The following is a 17,528-nucleotide window of genomic DNA, read 5'->3' as shown; positions in this document are numbered from 1 at the left end:
GATGGACGGACGGAGACTATTTCTATATCCCCCGCCGCCTTTTCGGCGGGTGATAAAAAAAACTTCAGTCAAAAAATAAGGTTGTATAAGAAAGTGTGTAGAACTATATTATTGGCAGCCTTGACCTTGACCCACTGACCCCTAACTCAATCAGAAGGAAGAATATCATGTCAGTTATCGTGGTTCCAAATATGAAATACATCTGTTAATATATAAAGGATGTATGGGCAAAATAATAAAAATCTATTTTTAGCAATGGTGACCTTAAACAAACCGACCCATAAATCCATCAAAAGGAAGAAGACTATACAAGTTATCTTCCTCCCAAACATGAAATATATCTTTCAAAATATAAAGGCTATATGGGCAAAAGTGTAAAACTTAATCTATTTTAGCACTGGTGACATTGAAACACTGATCCCTACCTCGATCTAAAGGAAGAATATCATGTTATATTCCTATCTAAAATGACAAGAGCCCGGCTTGAGCCGGGTAATGCTCCCCGAATAGGTTTTGGACACAGGAAAGTACACCTCTTGTAGTTTCAGAGTTATGTCCGTGGAAAAAGTTCAAAGTGCAATAATTCCAAAATTAGGCAAGGCAGAGTTACTGTTATTTGCACTGCACTTCTAATCACTGTGATCTATCAACCTACAATGTTTCTTGTTGATATCTCTCATGGTTTCCGAGTTATGTTCCGGACAACTTCAAAAAGTAAAACTAAACAAAGGGCAATAACTCCAGAATTAGGCAAGGCAGAGTTATGATTCTTAAGCACTGCACATCTACCCATTGAGATATATCTACCTACAAAGTTTCATGTTGATATCTCTTATAGTTTTACAGCTATGTCCAGTACAAGATTTTTCTAAAAGGGGAGATTATTCAAATACGAGGCTTAACAGAGTTATGATTCTTTTGCACTGCACTTTTACACAATGAGATCTATCTACCTACAATGTTTCATCTTGATATCTCTTGTAGTTTTAGAGTTATGTTCCGGACAAAGTTACAAAGTGTTGAAATTAACAAAGGGCAATAACTCCAAAATTAGGACAAAAAAAGTTATTGTTCTCATGCACTGCACATCTACCCATTGTGATGTATTCACTTACAAAGTTTCATGTTGATATCTCTTATAGTTTTAGAGTTATGCCCCGGACAAGATTTTTCTTTAAGGGGAGATAATTCAAAATCGGGCAAAATAGAGTTATGGTTCTTTGACACTGCACTCCCCCTCAATGCCCTCTACCACTGTATGAAGTTTAAACAAATTATCTCCAAGGGTTTTCAAGTTATGCTCCGGACAAGACAACGGACAGACAGACGGAAGTTCTCACAGGACAGTAATTATGTGGCTACTCTATTGTTCTCTCTATTGTTCTTTTTAGCCACACAAAAGAAAATAGCCACATAAAAGCATTACGGAATGAATGACATCAAAGAGAAAGAACAGTTACCTATTGTCCCTCTAGCCACATAATTACTCTCCTGTGAGTGCGGACAGACGGAAGGACGGACAGATGGACAGACGGACAGACGGACAAGACGCCGACTATATGCTCCCCCGAAATTTTTCGGGGAGCATAAAAAAGATATTATGAATAAAAGCTGTATGAGCAAAAGTGTAAACATCTTTTTTTAGCACTGGTGACTTTGACTCAACTGACTTTTTACTCCATCCAAAGAAGGCCTCAATTTTTATGTTTCAACCAAAATACAAAAGACATATGTTAAAGTGACATTATGCCCATCCAAGGGTATATCGTGAATGAACGGGTGAAGATCAAAAAAGTTTTCATTTTGTCATTAATCCTTTCAATTAAATAATTAAGTTCACATAAACAATAAATAACACACAGATCCAAACGAAATGTCTGTTATCATCCATAAGAATTTACCTATAATGCTTAGTTTATAAAAAGAGTGGGACAGTCTTTTTAAATTTTAAGCAGATATATAATTTTATCCTAATCAGTTTTCAAATATCAGCTGTTGGTCAAACACCATTTTGACAGTCAATCTTTGAATTATAAAGTCAATTCAGCTAAACTTGACTATGAAAATATGAGCATAATGTCACTTTAATAAAATAATGTAAAAGTGTAAAAATCTATTTTCACATTGGCGACCTTGACCTAAATAACCCCTAACTAAACCAAAAGGAAGAGGACCCGCCTTTGCATATTTTTGTATTAAACATAAAATACATTAACTTAAAAATAAAAGTAATACGAGCAAAACTGTTTACATTTATTTTTTTAAACCAGTGACCTTGACATTAACGCTAGAGACCACTTACTCCACAAAAGATAAATGTATCAACGTACTAAATATAAAAGATATCATTAATTAAATCAATTAATTAGGAGCAATTTAAGATCAATACAACTTGCCGGAAAAGGTTCACCACACCTATACAAGACCCTATTTTCAAACTGAAAAAAAGGGAAATTAATTGGAAAAATGGATGGCACAATTATATAACTTGGTAATATCATGAACTCTGACTGATGTGGAAATCGTGAATCCGTACAGATAGAAGTATCACAGAACTTAAGATATATCCAACTTGACGGTTTAGGTTCATATTCATTTTCAAAGTGATTAAAAGGGCAATAACTTTGTAAAAATGAAAGCCATAGCTATGCAACCTGCCCAGATCATGTACTTTGTATTCATTACTAAGTCTGTACATTATGGGTAGAAATTAAGAATCCAACTTGCCGTTTATGTTAACATCGTACGGACAGACTGTCAGACAGTTCAATTACTATATGCTCGGGGCATAAAAAAATAGAAACAGCAAAATAACTCCAAAATAATGCAAACAAGTTATGATTTTAATACACTATCCTCTTCCTAAATGTGATCTTTTAATCTTTAAAGTTTCAAGACAATGCCTGCTTTCCTTTTAATCTCACTTGTCACAAAATGACAAGGTGAGCTTTTGTGGTCGCAATTCGTCTGGCGTCCTTCCGGTCGGCCGTAATTTTTTACTTTGAACGACATCTCCTCATAAATAACTAAGCCAATTTCATCCACACTTAAGAGGAATGTTCCTTAAAATATCGACTTATGGAGATACCAGCTTACAAGCAAAAATTTTTTTCAAGAATTTCTTAGTCTAAAAATAATAATTATTATGCAAAAAGTAAATCAGAGTTATGGGACTTGTGCCAATCATGTTAGATAATCACAGAGAACAAGTCTGTCAAGTTTCAATCCATTCCCTTCAGTAGTTATGGAGATTTAAGCTTACATGCAAAACCTTAACCAAGAATTTGTAAGTCAAAAAAGCAGCATAATTATACAAAAAAGCAAATCAGAGTTATGGGACATGTGCCAATCATGTTGATAATCATAGAGAACAAGTGTGTGAAGTTGTAATCCCATTCCTTCAGTAGTTATGGAGATATTAGCTTACACGCAAGAACTAAACTAAAGAGTTTTAAGCCAAAAAAGGGGGCATAATTATGCAAAAAAGCAAATTAGAGTTATGGGACGTGTGCAAATCAAGTTAGATAATCACAGGGAACAAGTTTGTGAAGTTTCAATCCACTCCCTTCAGTAGTTATTGAGATACTTGCTTACACATAAAAACGTAACCAAAGGGACACCATTGACTTTCTATAGCTACCAGGAACTTCCACATTTTACAATAATACTTGTTCATTAAGTATTTAATTAAGAGTATTTATATTCAGGTGAGCGATATAAGGGCCATGATGACCCTCTTGTTTTAGTTAATGTTTAATCAAATATGAAGTATAAAAAAGAGCAAATGTCAATTACTCCACAATCTGCAAACGAGGGTAATGATTCTTAGGCATGGCAAGTCTTCTAAATGAGAGTAACCACATATGAAATTTAAGTTTCCAAACTGTAAACATTGTTTAACAAAGGAGAGACGGACAGACAAAGACGAACTGCCAATGGACAACGCCAAATCTATCATTCTCCGTCAATAATGACATAGATATAGCTTTGAAAATTGAAATTATCATTTTCAGTACTTTATGACTTACACCCTGGAATAAAATTAATCATGAAACTGAAGATAAAAAAAACTCGAAAAATATGCAGATGAGAGTTATGGTTTTGACTCATTGTCTTTTATTTACATTTATGATCTATACATCGATAAAAGTTAATACCTGTAATAACCATATGAAAAATTGGAACGGGTCAATCGCAAAAAAATGCAAAAGGGAGTTATGAGTCTTAAGGACAGCATTCTTCTCATTATAATGTAACAATGTGTTTGTTTGATTGGATTTTACGTCACACCGACACAGTATAGGTAACAACATGTAATGCTTTAAGCTCATAAATGAAATATTTAAATTTTGTTGTTTCATTCAAGTCCGTCAAGGACAATTTCGTGACGGATGGCGGAAAGATGTGATGATGATGTTTTCACAAGACCTATATTTTAGACTTCTTTCGATATTTTTCATCCCGTAGTGACATTTTGTTAACTAGTCCAAGAAATCCGTGGATAAAATAGGATGAATTGTGCAAATAATGAAACTTAGCACAGTTGTTGGTTAATACAATCTTTTTTATTTAAGCTGCGATCCGGTTAGTGTAAATTCAATATGGCCGCCAAAATCCATGATGTTGAAATAAAAAAAAACTGAGATTAAAAAGCAACCATTTGTTATATCAGGAAAACGTCTGCTTATGAAAGGCTTTATCTGGCTTTTCAACTGCAATCAAATATAAAAGGAAGAAATGAACAAGGGAGAGCGTTGCCCCTTGAACGCAGCCCCGAAATTTGAAGTAGTCAGAAAGCTATCGTCGGGTGGCCTGAAATTACGCTGACCTATTTCGACGCCATTTTTGTTTTGCTCAATATATTGTCATAAGCGACTTGAATGACGTCATTACTATATAAACACTGTAGTAAACACGGATTTCTATCGCTTGCGAAAATTATGTGGAAAATAAGAAATGCAAAGGTAAGAAAACACATTACTATACTTTTTCAATCAATTTTATTATAGTTTTACTAATGCAAAAAAAGCTGTGCTTTATTTTGCCTTTATCTTTGCAAAAATGAGCGTGGGAAAATTTTCACTATCCGTCTGCAACACCTACTCACTCCATTCATTAGGTCACGTGACAGTCATGTGACTAATCACATGACAATGGTGTATTTATCACTGTTTAGCACCATGTACTCGTTATATCATTTTGTTCAGTATAATTGAATAGCGTATGTTAATTGAAATTTAATTGGATAGTTACAGCTGTAGCCTATATAACTTATGCTGAATATCATAGTTAACGTTATTTTTCTTTTCTGCAGGTTCCACAAAGGAAGTATAGGTGCTACTCTCCTACCTCTATGGGCACTGCACTTGAGAAGGTGAGGCTGACTGGGGCTCCCATTAAGACAACTGCAAGGGAGTTTGGCATTCCTGAAGCTTCCCTCAGACACAAACTTTCTGGTAGAGTAGACCCTGAAGCTGTGAGATCTGGCCCATCACCTTTGTTTACTCAAGAACAAGAGGCACATTTTGTGGAACATTTGAAGTTCATGTCTGTCTGTGGTTATGGGTACAGCAGGTCAGAGGTTGTGGACATGGCAACTGAATATGGGGTATGTCTAGGTAAGAGAGACACTGAACATCCACTTTCGCTGAAATGGTTCAGGGGATTCATGTCACGATGGCCTGAACTGAAAGTCTTAAAATCACGGGGATTGGAAATTCAGCGTGCGAAGGCTACAACTGTTGATTGTGTCTCCAAGTATTATGGAGAACTTGGTTCCATCTTGGACAAGTACAGACTGAAGGAAAGACCAGAAAGAGTTTATAACATTGATGAAAAGGGTTTGTCCACTTCTCACACACCACCATCAGTTGTTACTGGAAGTGAATTCAAGCCTCAGGTAGTCACATCTGGTTCAAGATCATTAGTGACTGTGATAGGCTGTGGTAATGCCCTAGGCTATAGTGTACCACCCTTTTTTGTGTTTCCTGGGGCAAGAATGAGGCCTGACCTGTTGGATGGAGGAAGTGCTGGAGTGGATGGTGTCGTCACAGAGAGTGGGTGGAGCAACAGCACTGTGTTTCGGAGGTACATTGAACATCATCTGATAAAATACTTACCTGAACGTTCTGAGGATGATCCTGTACTTTTACTTTATGATGGACATAAGTCTCACATAAATCTTGGTTTGATTGACTGGACTAAGACACAGCACCTCATCTTGTTCATACTTCCTGCCCATACCAGTCATGTATTACAACCTCTTGATGTAGGATGTTTTGGACCATTTGAGAGGGTCTACAACACTGTGTGTCACAAGTTCATGCGTGAGCACTGTGGTCAAAGTAACACACGATACAATGTTTGCGCACTTGGATGTTCAGCCTATTCTAAGGCACTATCGCCCACCAATCTACAAGCTTCTTTCCGCAAGACTGGCATATATCCATACAATCCACATGTTATAGATCCTTCCAACTTTAAACCCTCAGATCCTTCCAACTTTAAACCCTCAGAGGCTCTGCAACAGGAAGCTAACTCAGATGTAGCAAACATTTCAAGTACCCCAGCCAATGAGTCATCACAGTTCTTCTCTACAAAAGCAGCTAACATCACTTCAAAAAAGCCACCCATCAAGAAACGCCGTTACCTTAGCAGTGTTGTCAGTGGTAAACCAATAACCGAGGCATATATGGTGGACAAGATAAGGGAACATGAAAATGCTAAGAAGCCTAAATCTCAGAAAAACAAATCTGACCCACAACCAGGAACTTCAGGTACTGCCAGACCAACAACATGTAAACCCAAAGACACAGATGTTATGGACAGTGATGTTTCACTAGAGGATCTGGACACAGAAGTGTGCTGTGTTTGTAACTTGTTCACACCCCAAGAACTACGACAGAGTACCTCTCTCTTGTTTGTTAAGTGGGTACAGTGTACTAAGTGTGGACACTGGGTGCATTTAATTTATTGCACACCTGTTAGAGTAGTAAGAAGGGGTGATGTGTTTTTGTGCATTCACTGTACTCCAGAAGAGTAAATACACATGTTTGATCATTGAAATTTCATGATATTTAATGTAAATTAAAGATAAAAAACAATTTCATGAGTTATTACTTTGTAGATCCAGATTGCTGATATCAGTGGACATCGTGTGTACAACTTAAAACGTGTACACATTCCAAAAGGGTGTTTATAAGGCTATATGAAGGCAACCAATCAGAGGCGTCGTTACAGGTCACTCTCAAATAACATGGCCGCTTACATACATGTTAGCACAATGCCAGATTAGGAAAAATATACAAAAAGAAGAGCAGAATCGTAATATATATCTTTAAATGAATGTTGAATTTATGCAGTTCTGTTGTAATTTCAATGAACAAATGTTTTTTAAGAAGCCGCTGGATTAATATTCCTTATAGGCGTCGAAACTGGTCACTCGAGGATAGTAGTTTAATCTTACGGAAGAATATAATATCAAAACAATAATGTCGAACGACACATATACCCCCCTTTCTAGCCATTGACTCACATAATTGGTAATTTTATTACAAAAAATTGCCAAAAAAGGGTACATGGAAGTGTTCAATCATGTAAAAATCAACGAAAACCATTTTGACATTTAAGGCCCATGTGACATTGACCTTTGACCTAATGACCCCTAAATCAATAGAGGTCATCTACTACTTATGACCAATAACTAGGTAAAATATGAAGACTTTGTGATGAATACTTTTCAAGATAATCAGCGGAAACCCATTTGACATTTAAGGCCCCTGTGACCTTGACCTTTGACCCAAAAATCAATAGGGGTCATCTACTAGTGATGACCAATCACTATGTGAAATATGAAGACTTTGTGATACATACTTTTCAAGATAATCAGCGGAAACCATTTTGACATTTAAAGCCCCTGTGACCTTGACCTTTGACCTAGTGACCCCAAAATCAATAGGGGTCATCTACTAGTTATGACCAATCACTGTGTGAAATATGAAGACTTTGTGATACATACTTTTCAAGATAATCAGCGGAAACCATTTTGACATTTAAGGTCCCTGTGACCTTGACCTTTGACCTAGTGACCCCAAAATCAATAGGGGTCATCTACTAGTGATGACCAATCACTATGTGAAATATGAAGACTTTGTGATACATACTTTTCAAGATAATCAGCGGAAACCATTTTGACATTTAAAGCCCCTGTGACCTTGACCTTTGACCTAGTGACCCCAAAATCAATAGGGGTCATCTACTAGTTATGACCAATCACTGTGTGAAATATGAAGACTTTGTGATACATACTTTTCAAGATAATCAGCGGAAACCATTTTGACATTTAAGGTCCCTGTGACCTTGACCTTTGACCTAGTGACCCCAAAATCAATAGGGGTCATCTACTAGTTATGACCAATCACTATGTGAAATATGAAGACTTTGTGATAAATACTTTTCAAGATAATCAGCGGAAACCATTTTGACATTTTAAGGTCGCTGTGACCTTGACCTTTAATCTAGTGACCCCAAAATCAATAGGGGTCATCTACTAGTGATGTCCAATCACTATGTGAAATATGAAGACTTTTTGATACATACTTTTCAAGATAATCAGCGGAAACCATTTTGACATTTAAGGTCCCTGTGACCTTGACCTTTGACCTAGTGACCAATCAATAGGGGTCATCTACTAGTGAAATATGAAGACTTTGTGATTAATACTTTTCAAGATAATCAGCGGAAACCATGTGGTCTACCGACGGACAGACCGACAGACCGACAGACAGACCGACAGACCGACATTAGCAAAACAATATACCCCCTCTTCTTCGAAACAACAATTATGACATTATTAGAGCCTGATTCCGTTTTCTATGGCACAAAACACGCTCCTTAATCACAAAGATGCGCTACAAACTAAATTTTTTAAAAATTGAGAGACAGGATTTCGAAGAACTCCTTACCTCCTCCAACACTTACATGTACTAGTATAATTCACACCGAACATTTGGTTCGGATAAGCTAAGAAATTGTGATCACTTAAATATACAATACAATAGAAGATTAATTCAAGCTATTTGTGCAGTAAGATCTACAGAAGCACGAGGACTTATTTAAAGCCTTCATTATGTACGGGCGCAGGATCTAACTTCTGCCGATGTTGATACGCAAAAACATGTATTAGAGTCATTCTTGTATAAAAGTATTCGTCTACGATATGTTGTTTCGGTATAAAGAAACCAGTTTTGTTTCAAATTTAACTTCATTATGTGCTATGTTTTCATTTTAAGGTACCTGGGGCCGACATTGCCATCAGCGGTTTTTCATGGTGTGCTATATGTATGTAGTGTGTTATTCATATGAATTATGTTTATCATAGAAATTTGTCCAAAAAATCACCATTTAATTGCAGTCATCTTGGATTTTGAAGCCATATTAAATTTTCCACCGATGTTACTAGAGCATTTTTATAAGAAATTACTTATATTGACCTACAATGTCAATTCATATCATTGTCATGCCATAAATCTCTCCATTTTATCTGCTTCATGTACATTGTACATTTTGGCGGTCATCTTGGATTTTGGTGGTCATCTTGGATTTTTAAAAAGTGGATCGCAGACTGATTATTAGAAATTGAAATACTATTCCCTGCCACCATGCCAAGTTTCATGCTTTTCACAGACGGTGCACAATTATTTCACTGATTTCTTGGACTTAACCCCAGGGTACAATTTAAAACCTCAGAATTACAGTTTATATACGGAATTAACATTATACTGCCAAGTTGTACACAAATCATAACCTCATTAAGTTTACTGAGTATGTGCGGAAAAAACGGTTCAACGAAAAAATGGTCGGACGCACCTTTCTCACACAAGCTAGAAAGGCATTACAACTTTTCTCATTTTAACATTATCATAGCATGCAAGGCTTAGCTTTATAATACCTTTGAACATCCTGTCAGTGTCACAGTTGTCGCATTTTGATTGGACACCATGCAAGGTGTGTCAATTCCGTTTGCGACGTTCTGCATGGCAAAAATGTAACCGTCGTCAGGTAGATTGAACAAATTTATACTGTCATCGGGATTGCACCTGTATTCTAACTGAGCTAAAAGTAACAGTGTATATATATAAATGTAAGATGAAACAAGTTCCTTCTAATGCTAGATTTAGGAATCTACCTCAGTTAAGAAGTACTAGAAATAAGAACGTTTGTATTAAGCGAAGACGTCGGTAATTCTAACTGAGCTAAAAGTAACGGTGTAATATATAAATGTAATTTGAATCAAGTTTCTTATTATGCTAGATTTAGTAATCTACATCAGGTTAGAAGTACTAGAAATAAGGACATGGGTATTAATCGAAGACGTCGGTAATATACTGCATTTTGATTTTAAAAGATAAACACTGTGTTCGTGAATGAAATGGTCAAAATTAGAAATTTATGTTTATATACATACGAATACACGAATACCCATCGCCCTTAAATCCCCAATCACAGGTACATGTGAAACTGCCAGGCGTATTGTCACATCTAGCATTTGAAGAACATTGATTGATACCATCAGCGCATTCGTCTTTATCTAAAATAACAATCAGTGCATGAATTATAAAATTCGCATTCTTAAAGGCAGTTTTATAGTGAATACTGTTTTGTTCTAATTTACCTGCTTAGATTATTTCCGTTAAAAGTATATTTGTTGTATTAAGGTTATTACAAAGAATAAGAATTAAGAATACAAAGAATTAAGGCAATATATCTCTATTTTTTATTAAATCTATTTAAGCACTAATGACCTTCACCACAATGACCCTTTACTCAATGCCACGTAAGAGAACCACCATAGGTATCTATCTACCTAGTAAATAGGGAAGATACCGGCCAATATATTAAGTATACATAGAATAGATATAACATGACTGTGTTCTTTTTATAAACTAACAAACATCGACATTTGCTGTTGTTATTTGAGTGCACATTCAGTGTACATGTAACAATTTGAGCTTTATGCATCGATGCCCCCAAAAAATGTTTCATTTCCTTCTTTTGTTTACACATTTAAGGTCAATGCGAAATTGACTTTCAGCATCTGCACCAAGAACAACATGGGTCTTCTGATCAGCATTTGAAGTGGGAGACAAGGTTCAAATGGCTCTAAAGTAAATGAACGTAAATGGTTTTCTTAATCAGTGTCACTTTGACCTTTAACTTCACACATTGGCACTATAAAAACTGGGGATTTCTACTCAATAAGGGCGATCTATTTCATTTCACATTGACGACAGCTTGACTTATTTTCATACCCTGAGTTTTATGAACTGTGCATGCAAAGGACAATCGAAGAGGAAACTGTTGGTAAAGGACTTGACATCCCTTTGTGTAACGACCAATATGAGAAGTAGCTTTGTCTCTACATTTGGCACACACCGTGATAATTCCGTCTTATTTCAGGGTACTAAGAACGTGTTTCAAAACTTAATTTCATCATTATAATAGTTGTGTCATTTTTAACTTCCAGAATGCTTATAAGATTCCTATCAACCACTCTATTTCCAGCATCAACATTTTATTGATCATCACTCTTGCTCCCACACAAAGCTTAAGATTTTAAGATAGCAGACATGTCTGGTTTTAATCATTGGCTTTAAATGTAAGAACTTTTATACATTTCATCAATTATCCATACGGTCAGTCAACTGTATTTTGTTTGTATTTCATGCAGCTTTTCTTGTTATAAATTAAGGTGAGTTATCACATTTTTCAGAATATTGCTTGATTAAAAGTTTCAGTACTGAGTGCACGGAAATTCCTTTGATGTTGTTTGCCATGTTGGTGCTAATATAAAAATAGTACAATCAGTCAGCCCCTATGTATTACCTCAGCTATGAAGAGGATTTAAACAGGGACGAACTACTGTTATATAAGCCCTACAAGGAAACTTTTAGGGCCGTTGGTTTAAACCCTGGATGGGTCAACTTTTTTCTTTTTTTCTTTTTCTTTAAGCATAAACTAAAATCCCTCATATCCCTTTTGAGAAGGAAAAAGTGTTTAATTTTAATTATTAAATTGATGATGGGATTGCTTTAATAAGGCTCTCTAAGTAAGAAAATTGTCAAACACCTGTTAAAATGGGTGGGGTAAGGTAACTTTTTAACACAATATACAAATGTATCTAATAAATTTGGAGTAGAAACAATCATTTTGCTTAAGTGGATTTTAAGTTGAATAGTATGTTTTGTTTCTTAATAAAATTAGTGGAATAACATTTTTCATTAGGATGATATTGAAGGTTATTTAGTTTTGGTCAAGTGGTTTAGGAGGAGAAGGAGAAGTTATATAAAGAAGTTGTTGACGCACGGAAGCACATCCGGACGGACAGACAATGGACAATGGGCAACCACAAAAACTCAACTTGAGAACATTATCCTCAGGTGAGCTTAAAAAGGTAAGAAAACATCTGAAACTGCTCTGTATTGACTTTGCTGCTCGTTCTTGGAGAGTGAATTTTTAGTTGCTGTTTGATCGAATATTGACACAGCATAATGTCGAGTTATGTTATCCACACCAAAACCAGAAATGAACTCGGAATCAGGTAATAAGCTGTCATTATCCAGTTTTAATAAATGTGCCCTGAAATCCTGAAATTTCGTTCTTACAAGAAAAGTGTAATTTTATCACAAGTGACCTTAACCTTGAACCCAGTTTCCCAAACAAATAAGTACCGGTATTTACTTTACAAATATGAAAGCCATCATAATGAACAAAAATGTAAACAAATATGTTCGCTTACAAACTCCATCCAAAAACAGAGGACCATCCAAAGTATTTTCTCATCAAAACATGAAAGAGATCCGCAAATGAATAAAGGCTGTATATTAGCAAAAGTGTAATAATTTATTTTAGCACTGGTTAGCTTGACCTTTATCCCAGTGACCTTGTACTACATACAAAAGAAGAGGACTATCCAATGTGTGTCATACCAACTAAGAAAGAGGTACGTCAACAAATAATGACTGTATTCTATCAAATATGAAAGAGATCTTTCGGTCAAAAAATCTGAGCAAAGATGTGAAAAATCTAAAATTATAAAACCATCCAAGGCATCAAATATGAAATATATCGGAAAGCAAATGAAGTTGACAGATGAAAATTTAGGATAAGAGTGACGGAGCAACGGAACTTTGGAAGGACGAAGAGGCGACTACATGAATTTATGCTTCTCGATTTTTAGGCGAAACATAAAAAGGGGTATTTTAGTACTTGACTTTAAAGCTTGAACATATTTAAGGGTATTGTTTAAATCGTTCTCAAGTTACTGAGTGGAAATTGTTCAACAATTCAAGGCTACAGTGATTATGACTTTTCACACATTGGCACAAAAGGGTCTTTTATTAAAAGAGGTTGATTATCTTGTGAAGTGTGAAGGCTCTAAGTGAAATGGTGTTAAGTTATTAAACGGAAACTATAACCACATTCAAAAACACTTTGATCATGACCGTTCACGCATCTCACCCCAAAACAAGAAGTATTTTCCAGAAAAAGAGCGATCATGCTTAAAAGTTTGCAGGCTATGCTGCCAATGATTCTTTTAGGTATTAGCGAAAAACAAAATCTTCTTAAGACCGACAGACATACCAATAGACCAACTGACATTTGCAAAACAATAAACCCAATTTCATTCAAAGAGGGCACATTATTCAAAAAGCTGAATGAGCAAAAGAATAAAATTAAACAAGAAAGTGTTTTTAAACACAAATGCCCCGGCTCAGATTCTTGTGAGTAGCAATATTTCCAAAAATATTCTACCATTCACTCAGTTCATAAAATTGCCAAAAAATTGTTTCCACAGTTTGCTATATAGTGTATATTACTTGAGTCATGGCGTTGTGTAATTGTGAAAAATATAAGTTAGCAAGTCAATGTTATGACTCGTGATGAAATTGAAAAAAATGTTCAACGTTATCAAATATATACATGTAAATGCAAGACTTTACCTTGAACCCAGCAAACCCAAACTTCATCCGAACTTAAAGGACCGCCTTAGGTATGTTCCTTGTAAATGTCTGACATTGGTACAAAAAATAATACAAAGGCTGTAAAAAGTGTAAAAAAAAACCTATTGTCATCAGAAGTGACAGTGACTTTGTGACTCCCAGCACTGGAATTTCCAAAGTATGTTTCCTTCAAATATGAAAAACTTCAGACTATAAATAAGAGCTGTATAAGCCAATGTAAAAAGAATCCATTTTTTGGCCTTCTTGACCTTGACCCGATGGCCCCTTACTCAATCCAAAAACTATGCAAGATATTTCCCTACCAAATATGAAAGACACATAGGCCTGTCCATAAACAAGAGGGCCATGATGGCCCTAGATCGCTCACCTGACCCATCAAACTCATCCAAACAATTACCTAGACAAGCATTCTGACCAAGTCTCATGACAGGTGAGTCAAAAATGTGACCACTACAGTGTTAACAAGGATTATCCATATTTGAGCAGTGTGACCTAGTTTTTTACCCAGGTGACCCATATTCAAACTTGACCTAGAAATCATCAAAACAAACTTTCAGACCAATTTCCAGGATACTTGGATCGAAACAGTAGCAACTAGAGTGTTATCAAGATTTTTCTATTTTTAGCTTCGGTGACCTAGTTTCATATGCGATTTCGAACTCATCCGAGCAATTACCTAGACAAGCATCCTGACCAAGTTTGATGATAATTGAGTCGAAAATGTGACCACTAGAATGTTAACAAGGTTTTTCCATATTTGGGCGGTGTGACCTAGTTTTTCATCCAAGTTGACCCATGTTCGAACTTGACTTAGAAATCATCAAAACAATCTTTCAGACCAATTAACAGGATATTTGGATCAAAACAGTAGCCACTAGAGTGTTAACAAGATTTTTCTATTCTTTAGCTCCGGTGACCTAGTTTTTCATCTGAGATGACCAATGTTCGAACTCATCCAAGCTATCAACTAGACAAACATCCTTACCAAGTTTGATGATGATTGAGACAAAAATGTGACCGCTTGAGTGTTAACAAGGTTTTTTAGCTCCGGTGACCTAGTTTTTCATCTGAGATGACCCATGTTCGAACTCATGCAAGCTATCACCTAGACAAGCATACTGACCAAGTTTGATGATGATTGAGGCAAAAATGTGACCGCTAGTGTGTTAACAAAGATTTTCTATTTTTAGCTCCAGTGACCTACTTTTTCATCCATGATGACCCATGTTCAAACTCATCCGGGCTATCACCTAGACAAGCATCCTGACCAAGTTTGATGATGATTGAGGCAAAAATGTGACCGCTAGAGTGTTAACAAGGTTTTCCTATTTTTAGCTCCAGTGACCTACTTTTTCATCTATTATGTATCAGTCAGTATTTTCTTGTGGATTTATTCAGTATTTCTAAAACAAATGCAACATTTAATTGGAAAAGAAAGAAAACTGTCAAATTGAAACTAGTGTCCATGAAAAAATAACAAGAGCCATGTCAACATGGCCATCCCCCGCCGAATGTGTTTGCTCATTGGAAGAATGTATATGTAGTAGAGCAGAATAATTCCATTTTAAGAGGTCTTTTGGTAAGAAAACTGATGGCTATAGTGATTACAGATTTGAAACCTATGTGAATACTGATGGCTGAAAATAACAAAGGGCAATAATTGAAAAATAATGCAGGGTAGGTTATCATTCTTGTGTGCTGCATCCCTCCTCAGTACAATCTATCCACCTATGAAGTTTCAAGTTGATACCTCAAATACTTTTTGAGAACAAAATTGAATTGAAAAATTAAGTATGAAAAATAACAAAGGGCAATAACTCAAATATTGTAAAAGGTACAGTTATCATTCTTGTGCACTGCACACCTCCTGAGTGAGATCTATGCACCTATGAAGTTTCATTTTGATATCTCAAAGGCTTTTTGAGTTATGCTCTGGACAAAAATTAATTTTGAAAAATAACAAAGGGCAATAACTCAAAAATAATGCAGGGCAGAGTTATCATTCTTTAGCACTGCACTCCTCCTCAATGAGATCCATCCACCTATGAAGTTTTAAGTTGATACCTCAAATAATTTTTGAGATAAGCTCTGGACAAAATAGCATGAAAAAAACAACAAAGGGCAATAACTCAAAAATTGTATAGGGAAGAGTTATCATTCTTGTGCACAACATTCCTCCTCAATAAGATCTATCCTTCTATGACATTTCATGTTGATATCTCAAACACTTTTTGAGTTATGCTCCACTCAGGTAAAAATTAGGTATGAAAAATAACAAAGGGCAATAACTCAAAAATTATGAAAGGAAGAGTTATCATTCTTGTGCACTGCACACCTCCTGAGTGAGATCTATGCACCTATGAAGTTTCATGTTAATATCTCATAGGCTTTTGGAGTTATGCTCTGGACAAAAATCAATTTTGAAAAATAACAAAGGGGGATAACTCAAAAATCATGCAAGGTAGAGTTATCATTCTTGTGCACTGCACTCCTCCTCAATGAGGTCTATCCACCTATGAAGTTTCAAGTTTATAACTCAAATACTTTTAGAGATATGCTCCGGACAAAAATTTCGGACGGACGGACGGAAGGTCGGACGGATGGACGGACGGACGGAGATTATTTCTATATCCTCCGCCGAAAATTTTCGGCGGGGGATAACAAATGTCCATCAATATATATAATTTTCTTTATGCCATCCTTTTAGTCAGGCTAAACGATACAGACGAATTAATCAAATAACAACATATATGTTGTTGTTATTTTTTTGTTTGTTTTTTTTTTTCTAATATTTGCTTATGGCTTGAAACTCATTTCATGTCAATATGTAGTTTATGCTGGTGTTCTATTTTTACATTGCTTTTTACAGCATCTTCACCAGTGTTTTTGTATCTTTATTAATATTCTGCATATTACATTTGTACGCCAAATTAGGCATTACATTTTAACGTCGTTGGCCTTGACGTCATGTGACGTTGCCGTCATTTCCTGTAAACAAAGTATACCTGAAGAAGCTTTTTAGTCGAAACATTGTATATTTTTCAAATAAAAACAAGGCAATCTGAAGGACAGCTTAATCCCCTTCTGCAGCAGACATGATTGTGGACATTTAACAGACCATTACCTTGATGTTGTGCCATGTATATGTTAAACATATTAGTCTCGTGATAGTAATTATGTGTGTCTTTAAGTGTGACCTTGACCTGGGGGTTTCATCCGTTTTTTTTGCGCATTGCACATCGTCTCATATTTGTGATCACTTGTGGCAAGTTATTTAAAAACAAATTCAGAGGTTTAACAAGAACGTGTTTGTTAAACACAAATGCCCCCGGCTCAGATTCTTGTCAGTAGCAATATTTAATAAAATGTTTACCTATTCACTCAGTTATGGACAGAAAAATTGCCAAAAAATTGTAAACACAAGTTATATAGCTTGACAAAGTCATGGCATTTTGTAATTGTGAAAAATATAAGTTGCCAAGTCATTGCTCTGACTTGTGAAGTTGA

The 17,528-nt window shown here is 35.7% G+C and overlaps 2 protein-coding genes across 2 annotated transcripts in view; one reads left to right on the top strand and one right to left on the bottom strand.

Annotated features, from left to right (window-relative positions):
- Positions 1 to 17,528, bottom strand: part of LOC132714036 (C-type lectin lectoxin-Lei1-like) — a 51,788-nt gene that overhangs the window by 11,741 nt on the left and 22,519 nt on the right. Inside the window, exons 2-3 of the mRNA XM_060696767.1 lie at positions 10,466 to 10,588; positions 9,950 to 10,113 (exon numbers count right to left, since the gene is read on the bottom strand). Of these exons, the coding sequence (XP_060552750.1) occupies positions 9,950 to 10,113; positions 10,466 to 10,588 (287 nt within the window). The remainder of the gene's footprint in view (positions 1 to 9,949; positions 10,114 to 10,465; positions 10,589 to 17,528) is intronic.
- LOC132714038 (uncharacterized) lies at positions 4,811 to 7,042 on the top strand. Its single transcript, XM_060696770.1, has 2 exons — positions 4,811 to 4,964; positions 5,315 to 7,042. The coding sequence occupies exons 1-2, from the start codon at positions 4,881 to 4,883 to the stop codon at positions 7,040 to 7,042; spliced, it is 1,812 nt and encodes a 603-aa protein (XP_060552753.1). The 5' UTR covers positions 4,811 to 4,880.

Source organism: Ruditapes philippinarum, unplaced genomic scaffold, assembly GCF_026571515.1.
Source record: "Ruditapes philippinarum isolate M1 unplaced genomic scaffold, ASM2657151v2 ctg1941_1_1_1_1, whole genome shotgun sequence".
NCBI lineage: Eukaryota > Metazoa > Mollusca > Bivalvia > Venerida > Veneridae > Ruditapes > Ruditapes philippinarum.
This window is presented reverse-complemented; position numbering and strand designations above follow the sequence as displayed.

Excerpts from the sequence above, each read along its gene's own strand:
- LOC132714038 (XM_060696770.1), top strand. The coding sequence starts at position 4,881 with ATGACGTCATTACTATATAAACACTGTAGTAAACACGGATTTCTATCG. Across the intron at positions 4,965-5,314 it reads GGAAAATAAGAAATGCAAAG|GTTCCACAAAGGAAGTATAG; the intron begins GTAAGAAAACAC and ends TCTTTTCTGCAG.